General features: G+C 49.7%; 1 protein-coding gene across 4 annotated transcripts in view; it reads left to right on the top strand.

Annotated features, from left to right (window-relative positions):
• RNF123 (ring finger protein 123) overlaps nt 1-23,418 on the top strand; it is a 54,028-nt gene that overhangs the window by 5,200 nt on the left and 25,410 nt on the right. For 3 of the 4 annotated variants that reach the window (XM_074602285.1, XM_074602286.1, XM_074602284.1), the window contains 28 exons: nt 1,283-1,362; nt 2,781-2,878; nt 4,079-4,133; nt 4,455-4,540; nt 5,216-5,302; nt 5,846-5,913; nt 6,809-6,945; nt 7,683-7,789; nt 8,617-8,721; nt 8,853-8,978; nt 10,205-10,297; nt 10,481-10,554; nt 11,031-11,148; nt 11,612-11,711; nt 12,115-12,176; nt 12,261-12,332; nt 13,004-13,124; nt 13,957-14,058; nt 15,266-15,372; nt 15,914-16,112; nt 16,711-16,856; nt 17,054-17,137; nt 17,771-17,878; nt 20,709-20,886; nt 21,920-21,994; nt 22,393-22,480; nt 22,730-22,817; nt 22,947-23,031. In XM_074602285.1, the coding sequence (XP_074458386.1) occupies nt 1,283-1,362; nt 2,781-2,878; nt 4,079-4,133; nt 4,455-4,540; nt 5,216-5,302; nt 5,846-5,913; nt 6,809-6,945; nt 7,683-7,789; nt 8,617-8,721; nt 8,853-8,978; nt 10,205-10,297; nt 10,481-10,554; nt 11,031-11,148; nt 11,612-11,711; nt 12,115-12,176; nt 12,261-12,332; nt 13,004-13,124; nt 13,957-14,058; nt 15,266-15,372; nt 15,914-16,112; nt 16,711-16,856; nt 17,054-17,137; nt 17,771-17,878; nt 20,709-20,886; nt 21,920-21,994; nt 22,393-22,480; nt 22,730-22,817; nt 22,947-23,031 (2,849 nt within the window). Of the gene's footprint in view, nt 1-1,282; nt 1,363-2,780; nt 2,879-4,078; nt 4,134-4,454; nt 4,541-5,215; nt 5,303-5,845; nt 5,914-6,808; nt 6,946-7,674; nt 7,790-8,616; nt 8,722-8,852; nt 8,979-10,204; nt 10,298-10,480; nt 10,555-11,030; nt 11,149-11,611; nt 11,712-12,114; nt 12,177-12,260; nt 12,333-13,003; nt 13,125-13,956; nt 14,059-15,265; nt 15,373-15,913; nt 16,113-16,710; nt 16,857-17,053; nt 17,138-17,770; nt 17,879-20,708; nt 20,887-21,919; nt 21,995-22,392; nt 22,481-22,729; nt 22,818-22,946; nt 23,032-23,418 lie in introns of all 4 variants that reach the window. The other variant, XM_074602287.1, reaches the window with a different exon arrangement.

Here is a 23,418-nt window from a genome sequence, read left to right as displayed (position 1 = left end):
TTTCAAAGATCTCTCACCACACTCTTAGGGAAACCCCAAGTCCTGGAGAAGTGGGAAGTTGTTCCACAGATGACTTTGGAAATGGGAAGCAGGAATAGGTGCAGCTAGCGATTCTTATGGTAAAAGGAGGTCTTGCTAGGGTCCCTCAAAGACCTGCAACATGACCTGTGTTCCATGTATCTGTGGGAGACTTGGAAAGGGAGAGAGCATGAGGTGGGAAAGTTTGCTGCTGTTACAAAGCTAGTTAGGACAAAGTAAATGTAAGGTGGTTGTGAGACAACGACCGGGTAGTGAAATGGTCTGTGAAGCTCAGCGCAGGGAAATGCATAGTGATGTATTGAAAGGGGAACAGCCTCAACGTTGCACGTAAAATGATGGGCCCTGAGCTGATTTTTACTGTGTAAGGATGAGATTGGGGTGGGAATACTAAGTCTTTAGTAAGTCAGAAAAAGAGTGTAGGACGTTAGTAATTGTTAGGAAAGGATGTAGGATAAGGAAAATCATTATGCCACTAAATAAATTTGTGGTTTACTGTCATCTTGAGTAACGTGGTTCTGGCCTCACCAACTCCAAGAGGGTATTTTAGAGCTGCAGAGGTTTCAAGGAAGGGTAAGAGCAAGTCAGATGTCTGGAATGGCTCTTGTACAAGGAACAGCTAAGTAAACCAGCCTTGAAAAGAGAGAACTAGGGGAGGGCAGCATGAGAAAGTTCTCTAAAATAGTGGGCCAGAGGGAGTGTGTGAGAGACTTCTCCTTAGTATGAAAACAAAACATTTTTGGCTGTTGTCAGAGAGAGAACGGTGGGCTAGCCTGACCTTTGTCTGAACTGCTACAGATGCTGGTATCGTCTTCTCCCTTCTTTTGTATTATGAAATACTTGGGGTAAAAAAAACAAATCCTGACTTACGCCATGTTTGTGTGATGCTGACTGCAGCAAAGTTGTGGTCCACAGTTATTGGTAGTACAGCTGGTTTCTTGCTGCCACTGTACTGCAGTACAGTTTTCTTCCTGCCACAAAATACTTCCAAACAGACTGAAGACTTTTAAGACCCTTTGTTAACTACTTTGCTTTTTCACACTATATTTGGTGCTTTGTTCATTCATTGACCCAACACGCTGGGCAGGAAGTTCTTCAGATTCATTACAAGAAACACAGATTGGCAGAGCTTCCCAGTTCATGTCTCACAGTGCAGGACTGTGCAGACACATGTGTCTAGGCTGCAGCTCTTTAAAACTTGGAGATAGAGTTTTCTGAAGAGCTCCTGTGCATGTTTATTCCCTAGAAAGCACCTGACGTTCCAGAACCTGCAGGAGCACCTTGACCGGTTGCTAGCAGAGGAGGATGGCTCCGAAGACAGTCGAGGTAGGAGACACTGAGTGGCTGTCCAGTTTGTGCTTTTGCTTGTTCTACCTAATTGGGAGGACAAGTTGTATCATGAAAGGCAGTTCCTGAGTGAGTGTTGTTCTGCCCTCCTGTGCTCTTAATTTATTGTTCCTTTAAATCCTGCCTGTGAGGGGCTCATCAGCCAGCCCTGGAGTAGGTCTCCTCGCAGATGGAGGAGGTGTATTTCCGGGTGAAAATGCCTGGAAAAGCAGTTTTGGGGCAAATGTTGGAGATGCTTCACTGACAGTGATATGCAGAGCCACTGCTGTGACCAGCAGTATGCAGTGCTATGCTTGGTGGGAAATGCAGGGGCTTGTTGACAATTTTTACATACTGGTCTCCACTGTAGGTATTCACTTTGGGCCTCAGGCTGTTGCCTGTATTCCTGCTGGCATCCGTTTCCCTGAATGAGTCAGGAGGTGGCAGGATACAACCTGGCTCATTTCCTAAAAAGAAGAATTTTTCTTGCTGGCTGCAATCAAAGTGTGATATGTTGGCCAAACGTTTGGCTCAGAGTTTAGTTTGGTCTTTGAATTTTGCCAAAGTAAAATTTTCAGGCGATGTGGAAATCTTAACATATGACCTGTAACGTAGCCATCAGGACTAGGGAAGTGATCATCCCCCTGTACTCAACACTGCTGAGGACACACCTTGAATACTGTGTTCAGGTTTGGGCCCCTCACTACAAAAAAGACATTGAGATTCTGGAGCGAGTCCAGAGAAGGGCAACGAAGCTGGTGAAGGGTCCCAAGCACAAGCCCTGTGAGGGGCGGCTGAGGGAACTGAGGTTGTTCAGCCTGGAGAAAAGGAGGCTGAGGGGAGATCTTACCGCTCTTTACAACTCCCTGAAAGGAGGTTGTAGAGGGATGGGGTCCGTCTTTTCTCTCAAGTAACACGCAATAGGACAAGAGGAAATGGTGTCAGGTTGCCCCAGGGGAGGGGTGTTTAGATTGGATATTAGGAAAAATTTCTTCAGTCAAAAGTTTGTCAAGCATTGGAACAGGCTGCTCAGGGAAATGCTTGAGTTGTCATTCCTGGAGGTATTTAAAAGGCGTGTAGGTGCGGTCCTGAGAGACGTGGTTTAGTGGTGGACTTGGCAGTGCTAGGTTAATGGTTAGACTTGATGATCTTAAAGGTCTTATCCAGCATAAATGATTCTATGACCTGAATACTGCATAGCTAAGACCTTGTGTGTTGCTGTGAAAACTTCCTTTTAAATTTCACTGGTGTCTCCTTTTCTGAAGTTCTCATGGTCTAACATGGGTAACACTGTTTTGGTCTTCCTCTGCTGTAGCAGGATTGTGGTGCTGTTGTAGTCTAGCTGGAGACACTCATCAGGTGTACTGTTAAATCCTGCACAACTTTCCCTAACAGGTTTTCTGCAACTCTTGTTTCAGATCAGGTAGCAGAGGGCCGGCTTGGTCCCTCTACTGTGGTGTTGGACCACACAAGCGGTTTTGAGGGGCTCCTGCTGGTTGATGATGACTTACTTGGGGTGAGTGTGATGCTGGGTGCAGCAGAAAATGGTCTTGTGGGACTAAAAGCACTTGGGCTTCTTGGTTTGTTCTTCATAACAGATCCCTGTCACTGGCTTTGTAGTGTGTTGTAAATGAAGTCTACCCAGAAAGCTGCAAGATCCTGGAGGAAATGAGCTCTCCTGGGAAGAGGTCTTGCAGTACTCTTAAGCCTTAGCAAACTCTGAGAGGAGCTGCGAGGAAGTGAAAAGATTACCCTGGCCCAGAGGCTCACTGAAGAGCTTGGCTAAGCAGAGGAAGGGCTGGCAGCCAACTTTTCCTGTCCCTCCCTCCAGCAGACTGCCTCTTCCTTCCTTCCTCCTGGTCTTCTCTAACGGTGGCAAGAGGCTGAAGCTGAGCCCAGGCCCTGCCGCTGTATTGACTTGTTCCTTTCTTCTTTGCTCCCACTAGCTCCCTGCTTGCTTCTTAGCTGATGTTCTTCATGCAGAAAATTAGTTGAAGGAATCCACTGGCATTTAATCTTTTGCTGCTTCAGTAATTTCTGCGCTCCTTTCGCCCCTTCACTGAGCGTGCACATCGTGCTTCTGTGCTCATTCCCTCCTTAATCTATGTATCGTTTTTTACCTCTAGCAGAGGAGACTGCCCTGGTCTCCCCTTTCCCGTTAACCACCTCTGTAGCTGGTCTCATATCAGATCAGACTGGCTTGCATGTGAATTCCTTGTTGCTACCTTCATCTCTTCTTCATGGTCTGTCCTGAGATTGAGAGAGTCAGGAGTTAACAGGGTTCAGTTTCTGGGCAGCATATTACCTGCTGGTCCTGGGCTTTAGTCTGGACACCCTGAACCTATAGTTTTGGTCTAACTTGTCCAGGATTCAGACATCTTTCCTTTAAAATAGTCACTTTTGTATACCTGTCACAATTCACTGGGAACCTGTCTGTCACCACATTGCCCTTGTACTGCTGCCATGCTGCATGCTTCACTGGGGTTTATCAAGTACAGATGAGCTGTGGGGAGGACCCGGATGGTTTCCTCAGGGGCTGTTGGCTCCGAGTACAGCGGCTGGGATGGGGAAGATGTCCCATCTCTTCCTGGCACTGTGCTTGTGAATAGCTCTCCATCTTGCTTTGGTTTTGAGGGCTAGGAAGGAGAGAATGGGTAGGGCTGAGCAAAACTGCCTTTTTGCCTGACTTTAAAATACCTTTTGTTTGTTGGTCCAGGTGATTGGCCACAGTAATTTTGGGTCCATCAGGGCCACGACGTGCGTGTATAAAGGTAAGGAGATAAACCATCAATGCTTTGAGAAAAGACCCTGGGAAGAGTGCATGGAGAGTTACACAACTAGAGAGCTCAGGAAATCTTGAGTATGTTCCAGATCTTGAGCCCCTTCTTCCCCAGTTCATCCACTGGCTTTTCCAGCAAGTCAGGAGGATGGAGGATTGTGTGATGCTGGAGTGAAGAGGTGGGAGAGGAATGCTAGGGATGTCCTGAAGCTCCTTTATGTGCCACACTTCTGTGGGAGCAGCGTCAGGTTCTGCTTCTCTAACAATGAGCCAGGCGGCAGGGATTTACTGTGTGGCATCTCTTTTCTTTCAGGGAAATGGATTTACGAGGTGCTCATCTCCTCCCAGGGACTCATGCAGATTGGCTGGTGTACTCTCAACTGCAGATTTAATCAGGAGGTAGTGTAACCGCTGCATGTGGCACAGGGCTGCTCTGTGTTCCTCCACTGCTTTTTAAGTCAGTGTGGAGCATCGCATTGATGCTGTGCTCCTGCCCTGCTGGCATTTTGTTCCCACACCTGTTCTGCTGTTTTAAAAATCTTTACTAGACTCTCTGGTCAGTGTTCACAGAACGGTGCGCTGTGTGAAAGCCTCGCACGCTGAGTGCATTACTGTCCTCTTGCTGCATGTAGGCACTAGGATGGCCTACATGCCGTGGATGGCCCTCAGCCGTGGTCCTAAGGGGCTTTTTTGCCCAGGAGAGGCAGGCCCAGGGCAGCTCTTTGATGCTGAGAAGGGATGTTGTCTGCAGAGTTTCACTAACTTGCCAGTCTGCAACATGCGAGAGGGGAGGTGACGGGCATGCTGGGGCACTGCTTTGACAGAATTTGGAAGTGTGGTATGTCAGTACTCTTCTTCTGACCCAAAAATGAGTAGGGAGTGGTGTATTTCTCTGAACCAAAGATCACAGGCCATTGGATTCACTCCAAGAGCGAGGGCTTTTCCCAGGCAGAGCATGCGTGCTCTCAGCTGCTCTCCCTGTCTGCTGGTCTCCCCCTTAAACCCACTCTTGCAATGAGAGGGATCCTCTATGCTTGGTCTGGTCTAAGTCTCCTCTTTCATACTTTGGTGCAGGAAGGAGTTGGAGATACGCCAGATTCATATGCTTATGATGGAAACAGGGTGCGCAAGTGGAACGTGACTACTACCAACTATGGCAAAGTGAGTAGCTGTCTTCCCCGGAAGAGAATGTAAAGAGAAGAAAGCAGCTGGCTCCTCCTGGTCGCTGGATTCTCCTGGGCCCCATAAAATGCCCTCAAGCTGTCCTCCCTGCTTCAGTCTGTTCTTGGGGAGGCTATGTGCCAGCAATTGCTGGTAGTTTAGGGGTGCTGGACGTGCTTATGTGGGTGCTTTGTTTAGCAGCCTCAGCAGACTGATTCCCAGCATAGTGCTGCTGTTGGTCTCTGGAAGGCTCTGGTTCTCTGTAGCACATCAGAGCATGTAGCATCATCAGATGATGCAGTGTTGGGATAAATACATGTTTGATCCTGTGCATGTTCCTAGTGTTGGAGGGGAAAAAAGATCCCAATCAGGGGCCTTATGTGCAGCTTCCAGAAGCATTTGAGAAAGCTATGTGAGCTGCTGTGAGAAGGAACTTTTTCTTCTTCAACCCTGAATCACAAGGAATTGGTTAGATTGCAGTCTTTCTTCTGATGTGGGAACACCCTGGATATATGTTTAACCTTTTCTCTCCCTTTACTGCAGTCCTGGGCAGCAGGAGACATCGTCAGCTGTCTGATAGACCTTGATGAGGGCACCATTGCTTTCTGCTTGTAAGCATCTTTGCCCAGTTCCCTGCTTTCTTGATGTCCGTGTGTAACATAAAGATTTCAGCGGGTTGCTGAGCCCTATTTCTGCCCTCTCCCCTTTAAGTTCCTTGGTAGTTCCAGCCTTTGCTTTTCTGCGTTGTGTTCAGAAACCATCTAAACAGGCTGTTGAATCTCCTAAGTTCAGGTGAGAGCATTTGGCAGAAAGACGTTCAAGCTATGAAGTCTGTGTAAAATTTACTAGGATTTTGGAGGGGAGGGCATCTCTCATGATGCTTAATATTACAGTTGACTGAGCCACATTAGTTGCTTTTGTGGTCAATGTAGACCTTGCCTGTCCTGGATTCACAAGGAGCTGTGGAAAGGCTGATAAATCTCTAGGCTCCAAGTCTCATGGACAGTGAGCAGAGGCCAGCCGGAATAAGAATTGTTCCTTGGCCCTAAACTATACATGTGACAAGTCAGCCGGAATTAAAAACTGTTAGACGCTCCATGTCATCTTTTAGAGAAGAGTAGGTTGAGAGCATTATCCTTCTATTTCCACCAACATCAAATGGATGGGGCCAAAAATGTCACTTGCCTTTAAAGTGTCCTGTTGGTTGGTTATCTCGTAAGGATTTGGGTTGCCCTTGAAGCTGAGTGGGCCCTGCATGTTGTGCAGACTGTAGTGCCTTCCTGTGCCATCGTATGAAAATGGGAGTGCTGCTGTGCTTCCCATGGTGTTACTCAGCAAAGCTGCGACGTTTGCATGTGTGCCAGGTTAAGAGTGACAGGAGGCACGACTGACTGATGTGTCTGTGTTGGCAAGTTGCTGGGAGGGGAACACAGGTAACTGGATTGCCCAGATTACCTCAAAATCTTCCTGCTGTGACTAAAGTCTCGTGGATTTTCCTTCTTTCAGGAACGGCATATCTCTGGGAACCGCTTTTGATAACATCACAAGGGGCGCTGGAATGGCTTACTTCCCTGCCATCAGCCTCTCCTTCAAAGAGTCCGTTGCTTTTAACTTCGGAAGCCGTCCACTCCGATATCCTTCAGGTGTGGGGAGAGGAGGTCTGAAGGGAGAAGAGCCTGTCCTGAGACCATCTTTAGGGGCTGTAGAATATACATACCTGACTGCAGTTCACTTTCTTCTGTTGGCACTTGTGCCCAGAGCAGGGTCAAGGAGAGAAGAACCAGATACCCCCTCAGATGGAGCAGAACTGCAGGGTGCAAAAACATCAGTGCTGGTCCCCAACTGTTTCTGAAGTGAGATTTGCTTTCAGCTCTGAATTGGCAGCTCTGAATTTGCAGCTGGGGGCTGCCTGTTCCCATGCTCTCAGATCCTGCAAGAATCTTACCCTCCAGTTTTGGAAACCCTAATGCTGCTGTGCTGCTGAGCCTCTTGTCCACTGGTCTCTTCTGCCTCCCAGCCACGCAGGACCTCTGACATGGTAGGAGCATTGCCTGCTGCCTTCCTGTGCGACCGCTGAGACCTGCAGCTCGTGTCAGAGCAGTCCTGGGTGTGCCTATTGATAGCTGTAGTGGAGGCTCCGGTCGGTCTTTCTGATGAGAGCAGAAGTGTGGTGTGAAATACTTGCTGCTTGCAATATTGAGGAAGTGGGGATAAGAGCTTGTGGCTTATCATCCATTTAGAAGGCACTGTGGTTTGAACTGTGACTGAGGGATGTGTGGGTATAAAGTGAAATAGAGACGCAGTCCTTTCCTTGCACAAACAAAAGAAGTCCTGAAAGAATCAGATTGCATTTTACCTTAACACTTGCCTACTTATCCAGTGGAAGGTTACCGCCCTTTGCAAGATCCTCCTGTTGCAGACCTAGTGAAGGCTCGCAAGCTGTTAGGCTACCTGAAGAACGTGATCCATATCGGAATAGATGTGATGGTAGGCTAATGCCACTGGGTGGATCTGTGGGACACCATGCTGGAATATGTGGTTCTGCACTTCTCAGCACATGCTGAGAGCTCAGATGTTTCCATACACCTGAGAATCTAAATGCTTGCATGCATTTGCATGGGGCATGCACGTCCCTGGAGCTCTTTGGATTACAAAATCGGAATCCTGATAGCTCCAGGACTTACGTTAAACCATACTGGGCTTTGTTGCTCTCAGTCCTGTGAAGTTTCGTTCCTAGTATGCGAGGGCTGATGTTTGTTGGAGTCAGAACGACTAGATTTGATTTTGCAGCCTTGAAAGAAGCTTGTTCATGTCCTAAACTTTTTACTGGTGTCCTGGTGCAGTGATGGTGAAATTCTAGCAAGTCTGCCTTGAGAACTGTTCTAGCTGTGGTACTGTTTGCTAGAAACCTTTTTTTCTGCGAGGATAAGAGATGATCTATTCATGCCCAAAGTGTAGGGAACACTATCTGCTATGCTTTTGGCTTGAATGGAGGCCTGCTTTACTAGTAGACCTCCTCTGCAGGGATTCCCATTTACAAATTACATATACACTTGAACCCGTTTGGAAAAACAGATTGTCAAGGTGCATGCATGTGGCTGATAGTAACTGACGTCTGGACTGCACTGAAGTTCTGCAGAGGCAAAGGCCTGGCTGCTTTGCCATCCTAAATTCCCACGTTCAAGGTTTTTACTGCGGTCAGGCATGGAACAGCAAACAGTGGCTGCTCCAGGCCTCCAGTTCGCTCAGTCATTGGTGTATGGGTGGATTGGGCTGGCTTCGAGCCGTGTATTTTTCTGGGTTTGTCATTGCAGGAGGGGAAGCTGGTGGAGAAGGACACATCCATGTGGCAGCTACAGGGAGAACCCACAGTGTTGATTACATTAGCCCACATCTTCAATTATTTCTCCCCTCTTATGGTGAGTTTTGCCTGCCCATTGCAAGCTTCTGTAGGTGCTAGTTACTGTGCTTGCAAGGGGAGGTAAACTTCAGCTTTCGCTGGGAAGTGACTGTGCCTTGGAGGACTGTTGACCTGGCTTTCTGTCTAAAGTGCAAGGTGTACCTGGTGGAAGATGTGCTTATGACCTTCCTGTTGAGCATCCTTGAGCGAGGAGGGGCAGTGGACGCCCATCCCCTTATTCAGCAGCTGCTGGATCTCATGTGGCTTCTTATGGAGGTGAGTTGCTAGGGTGCTGGTTCCTCCCAAGAGATCACAGGGTGACCCTGGGAGGTGCTGAGGACAGGAGCCTTGCCTAGAAAATGCTGGTAGTGATCAGCTTCTTTCCCTTCCTGGTGCCAAGATCCCTTTTTTTGTGGTAGACCACCCCCTCACCTAGCTCATCTGGCTGCTGCTTTGCACCCAGGGAATGAGGGTTGAATGCAGAGTGATTGGTAATGGTGACACTGGCAATGAGCTAACAAGGCATTTCTAAGCTTCTCCTGCTGCTAAAGGAACTGGTGATATTGAATAACTTTGTTCTTGTGGGAACATCAAATTCATCAATAAGAAATGAGTTGGTCTTTTGGATATTGTTAATGCTTATGTGACTGTGGAAGTCTTAAATGCCACCATGTACCCCAAGAGACCAGTGTACAGGACTGGAGCGGAAATGGGCACTGCACTCTCACCGCTTCCAGCACTGTGGGGGAAAAGCCTCCTCCAACTTCCCGTGCCTCTTCCTGTCCGAGCTGGATGAGGTCACTCTTTCCTGGGATGCTTGTTTGGGGTGGCCTTTGGTAGCCACTGGGAAGCTTCTGCTGCTGGAGTGCTGGGGTGATTACAGAGAGCCAGTCACTGCCAGAGATCTGCTTGGAGCAGCATGTCTGTTCTTTTGGGTAACAATTAACAGATATGGGCACTGGCCCAGCCAGCTGTCAAGAAAAATTTAATAGAAAAATTTCATGACCCCCTCAGGCCCATCATCTTAGAAGTGAAGCTGAGCACCCTGGTAGGGCTGCTGCACTTGAGGAAGATTTGGCTTTTGTCCTTCTGGTTGGCTATAAGTTGGACTCAAAAAGACAGCTCTTCTGTCATCCCATTTATACAAGAGTAACTTCGTTCCTTTCTGGGTTGGTTCTGCCAACACTGTGTGTTAGGAAGGTTCAGGGGATACGGGGATGGGTCACTCAGCCCAGCTAAATAGGACCTAAGACTTTGGCTTTTCGTAGATTACTACTAGGTTGGTTTTACTAGTACAGAAGCTTGTTTCCCAGTAGCGAAGCGATGGCACCAACTTCTGCTCAGACTTTCTCCTGTGGAGTTAGATGGACAAACACTGTGGGTTCAGGGCACCTGCTTTTTCAGTTCAGAAGTGAATCCTTTCTTGCAAGGTTGTGCTCTGGGAACTATAGCTGTTTCTGTTTCCATGCTGTTACTGTTCAATGCATTCCTTATTTTCTCAGGAGTATGAAGTGCATGAGTGCCTCAAGCAGCTACTGATGTCCCTGCTGCGGGCTTACAGGTTCTCCCCCATCATCCCAGATCTGGGATTACAAGTGAGTTGCACTTCTGAATCCCCAGGAATCTGTGATTAGCCGGTTTCTGTTATGTTCCCCTGGTCCAAAGGTACATGAGGTTTTGTTTTGATCCAGAGAGAGCAGTTGTGTAACGCTGTACCTATTAGAGAGTCATATCCTCTTCTGTAGATGGAGTCACTTTTGCTTCTCCTGTTTCCCTAGATTCACTACCTCCGGCTCACCATTGCAGTCTTGAAACATGAGAAATCCAGGAAATACCTACTCAGCAATGTTCTGTATCCTTTGTGCTTCCTCTCAGTTCTCCCTGCACTCAGTAATGCAACCAAGGAGACTGCAAGGATCTGCAGGTCCTGGGAGGCAGAAGCCACCCTATCTTTGAGAGGTCATTTCTAATTTCTCAGGTCTCTTCTGTCCGCCTGACGCCATTCACTACAAAGTCTTGCTTTGAGGAGGGAGAGTGGTGTCATATAGGTCACAGTCGCATCCTTCTAACACACAGGACTTCATTTCTGCCTGCCTGACTTCTCTAATGCCCCTAGGGCAAAAAGGCTTTCAGAGCAGTCCAGCTGCCGTGTGAGCATTTGGGCAGCTGCTGTGATAACTGCGTGGGGCTTCTCCCAGAACAAGGGAGCTCTGGATCTTGCGGAGCTTTGAGTGGTTGCTTGTAAAGGGGTCTCTCACTACAGCTCTGGAAACACACCTTGTACCTTTTCCCGCCATAGTTTCTGTGCTTGCTTTAACTTGGCTGCAGCTTCGATGTGCTTCGTTCGGTTGTGTTCTTCTACATTAAGAGCCCGCTGCGTGTGGAGGAGGCTGGTTTGCAGGAGCTCATTCCCACCACGTGGTGGCCAAACCGCTTCACCAAGGAGGTAAGGGCACATCTGCTAAGGAGGCTGAAGAAATTTTGTGGCCTGCTGTCCCCATCGTTTTCTGGCTGAGGAAGTTGGATGGTCCATATTTCCAGCTGCGTTAGTATTGATGAACCCTGCAGAGCTGTGTGAGAGTTGTAGCCTCTCCGTTGCCCTGTCATCTTTATTGTCCCTTAGTTGGGGACATTTGGGGTGTGTTGCTTAGGACAGGGGAGGGGGAGAGTTTTCTGTGGCAACAGATTTGGAAAGGAACCTCACAGCGTCTGAGGAATTTCAGGTTGACTTGTGTGTCCTCGAAAGATCTCCCACCCTTACTTGTTACAAGGCCAGGGAGGGCCTGTTTAGGTGTGCTGCCAGCTGTGGTCACATCCTGGCACATTGTTTCAGGGGGTTTCTGCTCTCCCTTTGGCAAGACATTTTCCCCGTGCGGTGATGTACTAATAAGTGTCTCTCCCCCAACCAGGGCAAAGAGAGTAAGGAGGTGAAGGAGGAGAGTGCTGAGGAGAGACTGCGGCGGCGGGCATATGAAAGAGGCTGCCAGCGGCTCAAGAAACGCATTGAAGGTCTGTGAGGAAGGAGAGGAATTGCCAAGATCCCATACCGTTTTTGCAACCAGGGGGACCAACCCTTGAGCTATTTCCAAGCCGTGCCATTACCCGGTGGAGGGGTATGAGTGCTGGGGCCCCCCTGCGCAGATGTGCAGCATCCCACCATGGGACGCAGGCAAACCAAAATTCCCCTTTTGGGACATTGTTTCTCAGCTGTGGATGAATTTATTGCTAGGTGGCAGAGGAGAAAATTGTCACAGTGATGGGATTAGCATTCTGCTGGCACCGATTCTCCCTGGACCCCCTCTGCTGAGGAGGTAGCCTTTCTCCTGGGGCTAGGGTACTGCAGTTGGGGTCAGTATAGGTGGTTGCTCTCCAGTGCTTGTTTTCTAATGGCAGACATGTGTCCCCTTTGTAGTGGTGGAAGGTCTCCAAGTTCAGATTCTGAAACTGCTGCTGAACAACAAGGACAGAGGAGGGGTGAGTGGTCTGTGGATCTTTTGCTACAGTATCTCCACAGAAATTGTAAGGTATCAGTTTACCACCTGTTTTTCCTCCTGATAGGGGGAAGCCTCCAGATACATCTTCCTGAACAAATTCCGCAAGTTTCTTCAGGAGAACGCTAGCAACAGAGGAGTAAGTCAGAGGGCCAACCTTCCCACAAGCCTCATCCTGATTGCTTTCTGGCACCTTTGGGCTGAGAACTCTTCCCCTTTTTGTTGGTCTGCTTGCAGCAACTGATCAACTGAGGTCTAGATATGTCAGGGAGTGGGGAGGAGGGAGAAGATCTAAGGCAGCTTATCCAAGTCCTATGCAGTCATTCATGGGAATGGGGTTTGTGGGAACAGCCTTGGGTGGGATCTGAACGTCCTAAAACCACTCGGGGAGCGCGGCAGTGCAGATCTCTGCCACAGCTGGCCTGCTGGCTTTGGCATCCTCTTTACTGCCTCGGTGAGGACTGTTCTTCTGGCCCTGGGTCAGGCTGTTGGCCTGCAGCTTTGGAAGGTAGGCATCTGCTGTTTCAGGAAACCCTTTCTTCACCTGCACTTCTGTGTTCATGAGCAGCCTCATCTTTGGTGGTGGAGCACGTACTATCTCCTCTGTCAGACCACATTGTTGTTTCAGTGCCCAGGACTTTCTAGAGGTGGAAACTGCTGCCTGCTTTTGGGGCTGGGCTCTCTCCCAGTGCTGGAAGCTAAAGATAATAGTAAGGCTGTGAACAGAAAGTTTCTGCCTGCCCATGTGGCCACTGGGACTAATGCACTTTCACACCTGTCCTGATGGCTGAACTCTCATTCTTGCCCTAGAACTTGACTGTGTTGTGCCCACCAGAGTACATGGTGTGCTTCCTGCACCGACTTATCGCTGCCCTGCGTTTCTTCTGGGATGGCCACAAGGCAAAGATTCCTGCCGCGCTGAGCAGTGAAGGTAAGGCCTGGAGGTGAAGCTTTGGGGACATTTCTGTGGTTAGGATAGGGTTTGCCTCTTGACACTGCTTTCCAGGATGCTGGAAGTTTTGCATTTCTCATGGGTCTTGGTGCCTTCTGTCACCTTGTGGCTGTAGTTCCCAGTCACCCTGGGAAATTCCTGTGTGCAGACCTATTCCTGTTAACATCCAGACCTGAGACTTGCAAAGGGACACTGGTACTGTTTACTAGTTTCCCCTGTATGCTCTGGAGCAGAGTCCAGTATTGATAATGGGTCTGTAGGAGGGCAGCTCAGTGATCCCATCGTCAAAATTTAGGGTAAGATATTTGTCTGTTTTTGTTGTTCCCATACTGTGGGGATTAAGGGGAAACGAATCCGTGCCAGTTGCTTTCCCACCCTCAAACCCTGCCTTGGCTGTCCCGCCATCATCTGCTTGGCAGTTCCCTTTCTTACTTCAGGCTGACCCTTTTTCTAGATTCAGTAAGTGCCTTAACGATCCTGTGGGACTAAGTGACAGAGCTGGAGTAGGCAGGTGGAGAGCTGCTGAGTTTTCTGGTGATCCAGTTTCCCCCAGTGACTGTGGCTAGGAGGGAGGAAGTGCTGGGAGGCTTGTTGTCGATGACCATCAGTTACTCCTGTTTCTGCATGGATCTAATGCTTCGTTCATTGTGGAGATCACGTCTACCTTAATGGCTTGTGCTTTTATGACAACAAAAGTTGTCATTCAGTGGCAGTCCAGCCTGGGCCCTGGGGTCTGTCTTAGGAGGACTTACATGTCTGCATGGGTCCTGCGCATGGGACTCAATAAACCAAATCTCCTTCTCTGCTTCAGAGGCATATATTCCTCCTCAACTCTTCTATAATGGGAAGGTGGATTATTTTGACCTTCAGCGACTTGGAGGTCTCCTGTCTCATCTTAAGAAGACTCTGAAAGGTAAGGGCTCTCATTTCCAATACCTGCATCCAGGTCCTGGCTGGTGTTCACCCAAGAGATATCCCAGGGGGGAAGCCGTTTGTAATGAATTGTGATTAAATTTAAAGAGAGGAGACTTGAATTTTAATGAAGTGCAAGTTATGCTGAAGAAGACACCATCCCTCTTGGGTGGAGCATCCTTTAAGTTAACAGTTTACTGTTTTTATCCCTGAGTGGGGCATGTGGCTGGTGGAGGGAAGGGGTAGTCTGGGAATACCCTCTGGTGTGGTGCTCTTTCTGCACCCCAGCCGAGGGCTGTCAAAATGCTGACCATCAGCCTGACTCTGATGGGTGTGAAGGAAGTCCGAGGTTTACTTGCTGTACCACCCTGGGCAAGCAGTGGCAGCTCTGCATACGTACTGCAGCTGTATGGTTGTCTACAGCACGCTACTCTGGCAACAGACTTTCAAAACATCCCTTTTGGAAGGGTTAGAAACCCCTTGCTGTTCAGTCAGCCTTGGTTTGTCTCTGGGTTCTGGCTAAAGTGGCACTTGCATTTGGCTCAGACATCCCTTCTCCTTCCCCAGTGTGTTTGCAAGATTAGAAACAATTTCCCTGTCTCAAGTTGATCCCTGGCTGTTCAAAATGAGATTACTTAACTGGAGAACCATGTAATCTCCTCTGGTCTCTTACCAAGGCTTTCTTTTAAAGACAGGGCTGTGGACTAGAGGACGTGTTGTTCAGGCTCTGTACAGCATAACCACCAGTGCAGCCTTCCTCTGGGCTGAGAATGGTTTCTGGTCCGAGTCTTGGAGGGGATCTGCAGTCCTAATGACTTTGGGACATATCGTGGGACAGCGTTGAAGAGCTGGATGCTTAACAAATGATCTCAGGCCCTGAGTTTCCTTCCCGATGCTAGTCCAGTTTGGCCCTGGCATTTGTCTCCTGGTTCCTCAGTTATTCTGTTTGTTGCTGGTAGGACCAGGAGCAGAAATGGGTTCTGAGTGAGCAGCATCCGTCGCTGCTTGGTCTCTGCTGTGTTAGCAAGGGCGGACCTATTCCGCATAAGGAAGCTGAGGGTAAAGTGAGCATGTTGTCATGCAACATCCAACTTCGCTGGCTGTTTTTCTACTGCTGAGAAGCAGGAAAGAGTATGAGCCCAGGGCTGCCTTGTGGGAAGCAGAGGGCGACTCCTGTGTTCACAGCTGCTTTGGTGTGCTCTGTGCAGATGACCTGGCTGCAAAAGCCAATGTCCTGATTGACCCTGCGGAGCTTCAGGCAGTGACTATGGATGATCTTGATGAAGATGAGGAATCAGCAACGTCAGCAGCACAGGTGAGCCACATACTGTTATTTACCTGTGGGGGCCCTGGTGCTAGGGCAGCAAGCTCAGATTCCGGCTAGAAAGGCTTTGCTTTAGAAGAAGGCAGTGGCTGGGCCAGGACTGTAAGCGGTCCCTGGGCAACCAGATAAACAACTACACTTACATGAGGATCACTAGAGATCAACAAGCTCCTGGATGCACCAAGTTTGATCAGCAAAATTTTCTTTGCTCTCTCACTATCCACTGATCTGAATATGCCCTCTCCCCTCCATGGCAACTCTTGGTTCTTGCATTTTAAAGGATGCGAGGCAATTGAGAGGCAAACAGAGCAGCTTCTTGCTGTGCAGATCTGATGCTTGTACCTGGCATGTGCTCTTAGAGGAAGGAATACTCATTTGCTAACCTGTCACTGCTGACCTAGCCGTGGTAGGAAGGGTATCTGCTCAGCTTCCAGTTGCCACTGTGCATCCGTATGAACATCCTTGCAGGGACAAAGGAGGAATAGCAGGCAGCCAAACAGCTAGACCTGTTTCTCCCTTAATTTCTTTTCAGTCTCAGCGTCCCTCTGCTGCCCTGGCCATTGGTGGAGCTCTTGCCAGACCTGGCTGGCTCAGCTCCCCAACCCTGGGCCGCGCCAACCGCTTCCTCAGCACGGCAGCCGTCAGCCTGATGAACCCGCGGCGGCCTCTCGGCACCCTGGAGAAGATCAAAGTGCGCACACTAAATGTGGAACAGCGGACAGAGGAGGACAGTGAGTACTTCTGCATGCTAGCGTGGCCCAGGTGGTCCCTGGGAGAATGGCGCCTTCCACCTCCCAGTACTCTCAAGGGGAATACAATCTACTTACAGCATTGCTCCTTCCCATTCCCAGGGCATGCTGATACCCACAAGTCCACAGTTAACCACTTTGCCATCCTGAACGTGACACTGGTGATGCTGTCACTCTCTGCGTGTAAGGAGATGCTGCGTTGGTTCCTACAAGTGCAGCAAGACTTTGCAGGGAGGTTGTTCAGAGGCAGCTGTAGCCATGCTTGCTCTGAACACAGACCAGCTGGAGGATGATGTGTGCAGTAGCAGCACCGTTGCTGTTGGGTTGGGGCAGGCAGGCCTCTGAAACACGTACAGGGCTCGAGGAAGCAGGACTTGCATGGCTTGGATCTGTTTGCACAGATCTGGCAGGTCAGCCAGGGAATGGTGTGTTAGCGTATCTAGTGAATCCCCATGGGCTGCAAGGAGCACTGTGTTACAGAGGCACAGCAGGGCTTTGGCTTCAGAGAGGTGTAGGCAGAAGCTGAGGTGCCAAAATGCCTTGCTGAGAACTTCTCTCCTGTCTTGGGGGTGCATTGCAGTTGAAGGCAGCCATGGAAATGAAGGTCTCTTACTGGGCAGACCCCCAGAGGAGCCAGACCAGCCCATCACAGAGAACTCCCTCCTGGAAATCCTGGATGGGATAGTGATGATGTACAACCTCAGTGTCCACCAGCAGCTTGGGAAGGTAAGCGGCACTTGCTATGCAGGAATCCATTCCCTCAACCTCCACGCTTCAACAGTGACTCTCTGTTTGCTGCTTATTTAGTGACTGTGTGTGTCCTTTCCTTCTCCTCTCAGCCCCCATGGGGAATCTGGTTGCATGCTTATGTGTCTAGGTTAAAAAATACCCTCGTTTATTGTTGGAATCTGTTTGATTTTCAGATGGTTGGTGTGTCGGATGATGTGAATGAATACGCCATGGCACTGAAAGACACAGAGGAAAAAATCAGCCGCTGCCCAAAGAGGGTAAGTGTCTCTGGATTCCCAGCTTCCTTTTCTGGTAGAGCCTCGGTATCTGGCAAAAAGAATGAAGCACAGTGGGTGATTTCTAGCCTTGGAGCAGGCAATGTCTTGGATGGGCTAGTAACCCATGCCTGGAGCTGGCAGCTGCATTTTATACTGTGCCAACCCATTGTACCATTGCCTCAAGGAACAGAGGAACTGAAGTGACTGCTTCAGCTTCTCCCAGACAAGCCGTGGCAGCTTGCAAACCTCCATGTGCTGCAGACACCTCGCAGCTGGTCTCCTGGGGTGGGAACCCTCCAGTGCTGGACTGGGGACACATCTGTTCTATTCCAGCTGCTGGAGACTGAGTGCATCTGATGATGCATTTAAAAAGTATCTGACACTAGTTGACCCTAAAGCTGCTGCCCACACTGGACTAGCATCTGCATCAGGCCTTGTGGGCTGCAGCTGAGACTAGCAAGTACCCTTTGTAGCACTGATTCCCACTCCCACCACAGAAAGGCTGCTGACCCCTTTCCTTCCTCCCTAAGTAGCCACAAGGTGGTATTTGCTTTTGCGTTGTTTGTCCAGCTCTGAAAAAAGATGCTATAAACGGCAGTGACGTCTGCCCTCACATCTCTGCGCTCTTTACAGAGGAGAGACATCCATGAGGAACTGCTGAAAAGCCAAAAGGTCTTCTCCGAGAAGCTCAATCACCTAAGCCGACGCCTCGCCTGGATAAATGTCACCATTTATTCAAAGGTAGGCAGGAGCATAATGTGAGCAGCTCAGAGGAGACCGAGCAAATGAGCCTATCTGTGTTGCTCGGCTCACATGTCCCAAGTGTCATTTTCCCTGGTGTTGGAGCAATGCCGATGATCTGTCAGGCTTGTTTTTCTCTTCTTGGGCATCAGAGACTCCTTCCCAGGCCTGTACCCCATCCTCTCCCAGGCTTGGTCCTGTAGTGTTTGTTAGGACACAGCCCAGTCTGTTCTGAGCTGTGCGTGGCTCTGTAGGCTGTCTCTTGAGGCATCAGGCCTCTGCACTGCGGACAGAAGGGTGCAGGTCAAAGGGAGATTCAGTTCTCAGGGCACGTCTAGAGGATAGAGGCTACTGTGAACCATTTCCCTGAGCTGTGCTGTGTGTCACAGAGGGGGCTCACTAGTGCTGCTCTTCCTGAGATCTTCAGTATCCAGGTCTAGGGGGTTTTATTCAGGTGTTCTCCCCTTCTTCGCTGGGTTCCCACAAAGAGCGAGTGCATTCTGCATTTAGTAATGCAGCGTCTCTTTGCACACGTTGTCCCTTTGTCCCCTGTATTCACCGTTTTCCAGGGTAAAGTCTCTGGTCTGTTTTCTCATGAGCGGTTTTGCTGTTACGCTTTGCTAATGTCCTGTGCCTGCCTTCCCTTGCACACTGCCTTGCCCCGTCTCTGTAGCTTTTTTGTGCTGCGGAAGAAAACACGTTTCCCTGAAAGCGCAGTGGCAGCAGGGTCTCTGCCTGTGTCCCAGGGATGTAAAGAGGGTGGGGAGGAGTGGTAGTTCCTACGAGCACGTCTGGCAGACCTGCAGTGGCTGATCCTGACTCATGCGCTCTTTGCTTGTCCCCTCCTTCACTCCCAGAGCAGGACTCCAAGGCACAGTGCTGTGCTCCAGCTCTCCAGCTGCATTAGCATAGCTCACGCTTGCCGGAAAATAAATCTTTCTTCCCAGACCGCTCTCAAAAGGCTGAGGGGCACTACCAGTGTGCATTGCAGGGGTCGCTGTGATGGCCCATGCAGAAACACGCTTCGTGTCTCTAGGTGATCTATTGTCATATTAAACTCGGGTGCCCGCCTCCCATCGGGAGCGCGGTGTCACCTTTCTGGATGAATCAGCAGCATCTGGGAGTGAAGGTTACAGCCTTGTGCTCCTGCCTTGGCCTGCTTGGCTGGCAGGGAGAGCAGGTCACTAGCTGGCTTGGGCTGTGGAATGTGCCCCAGGAGCTGAGCGAGCTTGTTCTGGAGAGGAGTGTGGCTGCGCAGAGGAGCCTGTCCATACTGCCTATACCTTCAGGGCTCCGTCTCACACCCGTCACAGCTCTCTGCTGTTTCCTGATGGAGACATCCACCCAGCAGGCTCCTGTGTCCCTGGACTTGCGTGCAATGGAGGGACACATCTGTATGAGTGGTGCAGGTGTTGCTGATGCTGATCGTAGAATCATAGAATTGTCTGGGTTGGAAGGGGCTTCTGTCTAGAGGTGAAGTCCTGCCTTGTGCTGAGGTGTCAGGGCACAGGAGAGGCTGCTCCTTCCTCTGGGGAATTAATCACTAAGTTTGAGCTGAGGGATTCAAGGTTAGACAAAAGGGAGCGCTACAGCCTAAAAGCACTCTTAGTTTTAAAGTAGATAATCCTGCCTTCAAAACGTCCCTGTGGGAAGACCATTTCAGCTTATTTTATTACAACGCTGTGTTTTTATCCATCACACTGCGGGTAATCACATCTTTGTATTTTCTTGATGCACGCTTTCTTCTAGCTTGGCAATACCTGAGATGACATTTTGAGGTTATCGAGTCTTAGTACAACTAAATGCAGCTTTCCTTACCTTAATGTTGTCTGCACAATACCTTTTTATCCTGAAAGCAACAGTTGAGCTGAGATTTGTGTTTTTGTCAAGATAAAGATGTCTTTTAGTCAATTTAGTTGATTTACACTAGTTCAGTCTAATTTACAGAACAAACCCGTGTAAATATCCCAAAGAAAAGCCACTAAGCGATGAAATCAGTTATCTGCACCTCTGATTTTGATTTTTTTTTTATTAGAAATGTAACCCTCTTCCATCTATTTTTATGCAAATTGCTATTACTTACAATAATGAGTAAGGGCATGAAATAATATTTCCTCTTTTTATGGCTTTTTGGGTCTTGGTTTGTATAGCTTAAAGTTATGTCAGATGCCCTTAAATTTCCTGTTTTTAATTTAGGACCCCCAGAGTTTTGCTTAGAGAAGCAAGAGGCTGATGTTCCTCAGGACAGTAAATCTGGTTGAATGGCTGGCACAGAATCCAAAAGGCTGTGGCCGCCTATTGCAGAGATCTGGGTTGGTATGAGCTTTCTGCCTGTTCCCATTTAATTCCTACAAAGGACCAGCTTGCTTTCCAGCAGATTTATGCCGGGTTTGCTAGTGCCTGCCTTCCTTCAACCAGTGTACTTGGAATAAAAACTAGCATGCCTTTTTTTTGCGATGCAGCCTGTGTGGTCAGGTATGCCCTACCAAGGAGTAGTTCGTGGAGGGTTTCAAGGCTCAGTGAGACAAAGCCATCTGATGCCACGCTGGTGATAGTCATGCTCTCAGCTTGAAGCTGGTGTAGAGTTCTCTGGTTTTTCCCTCCACCTAACGCTTCTGTGGCTCTATGAAAAGACTGAATGGCAGAGATCCGGTTAATGAACTTGGAGCAGTGGTCTGAGGAACATCTCATCTGGTTAATGAACTCAGAGCGGTGGTCTGAGGAACGCCTCATGTCATGAGAGAGATGTTTCTGAGGTCGAAGCATGGTGCTCACTCCAAAGAGAAACTGGAAAAAACTGAATGGGGATTGTTGTGTTCTCTCTGGCCAGGAGAAGATGCAGGACATATATTGGCTGCTGCGAGTGTGCATCCGCACCATTGAGCATGGCGACAGGACGGGCTCACTTTTCGCTTTCATGCCAGAGTTCTACCTCAGCGTGGCTATGAACAGCTACAGCGCACTCAAGAACTACTTCAGCCCTGTAAACAGCATGGAGGAACTTCCAGGTAAGGGGATGGGGAGGCCTTGATAATTCTGGCCTGATAAAGTCTAAAGCCACATCCTTCCAGTGAAGTAGTGGTAGTTGGGCATCATCCCTTCTGCATCCTTTCCTGGTTGTAATGTTCTGCACCATTATATTGTCTGTGTACTGTGGGGCAGGTGCTGAGTGCTGTTCCTCGAGCAGGTACCCACCGGTGAGCCGTGACCATTGCTGAGCTTAGGCAGGGAGCCCGTGCCTTGCTTGAAGCTGTCGTAGCCTTGGTTGTAGTGAAAATCACTGGCAGCTGTGGGTTTTGTTTCCAAGGAGGCAGCAGGAATGGGCTGGGATGCTGGAAGCTGTGATTGCCCCAGTAATGCGTACCACTACCTACTGGTCTCTGGGTGGGGGAAAATGTGACGTGAGTGCAGGAATTGGGACTGTTTTCGAATCCCCCTGGGATCTGAATATGTTCCTATGGAGGTGACCATCCACTTGATGCCAAGAGTCTGTGTTTGGGTGGATTCCCTCGTGCCCGTTCCGTGCTTTTCCTGACTAAGTGATCCCAGCAAGCTCTTAGCAAATTGTTCTGTGCTTTCCAGAGCCTGTGAAGGTAAGAAGAGCTTCTGTTCCCACCAACAAGACATAGCCAAAGTGTTCACATCCATTAAGTAGGGGCTATGCCTGCTATTCAGGGAGCAGCAGAATTAAACAGTAGCAGGTTTCATCAGGGCCTGCAGCCTGAACATGGCTTTTCTCTGTAGATCTAGGGTGTTATTTGTGTTGCTCAGCCTCTTCTGCACTAGGCATCTTTCCTTTGCCATCTGACTGAGTTGCATGGTTTTATCTTTCTCTGAGTATCTGCTTTAGACTCTGCAGGCTGAGGCTCTGTTGGAGATGAATGTGCTTTCCCAGCTGTCTGTTTTGACAACTAGACAAAACTGCAAAGTTAGCTGTAGCAGGAATGAATCCCGTGGCCTGTGCCATGTCCACGGGAATGCTGGGACCACGGGGCTGCCCACCAGGCTCTTGGTGTGACCCCTGCTCCCTCCTCTTTGCAGGCTACGAAGAGACCCTGATGCGCCTTGCTGCCATCCTGGCTAAGCATTTTGCGGACTCGAGGATTGTGGGCACGGGTAAAGCTGCACTCCTGCTTTGGGGTGATAATCTTGCAGGGCTGGCTGGTCCTACTGTCAGTGGCTCACCAGACTTCTGTTGGGATCTACCTGATGAATCTGTTGAGTGCTTTATGCCTCCATGTACAAAGAGAGGCTGGGAACTGCTCTTGTCCAGTGTGTCCTGCTTACTCCAGCATTAGATACATGACCTGGGATGAGAGCGGGATTTATGTCCCAACTACTTGCATGTCAAATCTGGGGTTACTCTTAACTGCCTGAGTGTAGGCACGCTCCCCCAGTCAGCAGGCCCCCCTGTAAGTGAGGGCTGGTCCCTCCTTGCCTCCGGTGCTTGGGTTGTCCTTGGCATGCTGCCTGTCCCTGGGTGCCTGGCCTAGCCCCTTCTCATTCCTCCACAGACATCCGGGACTCCCTGATGCAGGCATTGGCCAGCTACGTCTGCTACCCCCACTCACTGCGTGCTGTAGAGAGGATCCCAGAAGAGCAGTAAGTGCTGCCTTGCCTGTTCCTGGGGAGCTGGGGCAGGGCTGGGGTGGTGGCAAGACTGGGTGGGGGTGCAGGCGGGCTGCAAAGCACCACCGAGGGTCCAGGAGCTGCAGCAGGGTGCTGGAGTTGATTTGGGGAGCCTCCTAGCACCCTTATACCAGTGGTTTTGCTCTGTCCCAGCTCCGTGGGTCCTATTTAACCCCCTGTCCCCAAACCCTTTGTGGCTGACCTATGTCTTTCACCTGGCAGGCGGATCTCCATGATGAAGAACCTCCTGGCACCCTATGAGCAGCGACCCTGGGCACAGACCAACTGGATCCTTGTCAGGCTGTGGCGGGTAAGCGTCCTGCGTCCCTACCCCTCTCACAGTCTGGGGCTGGGTGGACACTGAGCATTTAACTTTCCAGTAGCAGCAAAACCCAACTGGTTTCCAGCCTCTGAGATCTTTCCTTATCTCTTTTACCAGGGCTGTGGCTTTGGGTACCGGTACACACGACTCCCACACCTGCTGAAAACCAAGCCTGAGGATGCCAGCCTCCCCAGCCTGCAGAGTGAGTGAGGCCAGGGGATTGGCACTCGGGATTACGGTGGGTGGTGAGGGAGGACCAGCCTCTTCCCTAGCAGCCATCTCTACTATGGGCTAGGCCAGCTGGTGAGATGGCTGCTGAAGTAGGGGGATCCTGGCCAAATATCCAAGCCTAACCTTTGCAGCCAGCATTTTTTTTCCTGGATACCCCCAGTCTCTCTGCACTGGCTGGTGACTCTTGTGTGCTGGGTGGTGGGTTAGATCCATCACAAGAAGGGGTTCGGTCCTTCAAGGGAGAGGTGATAGGCCCTCACCATAGCTTCATGCCAAAATGTACACCTGGGAGAAGGCTCTCTAATGTCCACAGTGAGCAGATACTGGGGGGAAGAGTAGGTGAGCAGTAGGAACCCTT

Source organism: Larus michahellis, chromosome 10, assembly GCF_964199755.1.
Source record: "Larus michahellis chromosome 10, bLarMic1.1, whole genome shotgun sequence".
NCBI lineage: Eukaryota > Metazoa > Chordata > Aves > Charadriiformes > Laridae > Larus > Larus michahellis.
Note: the sequence above shows the minus strand (reverse complement) of the source record. Positions and strands in the feature narration are given on the sequence as shown.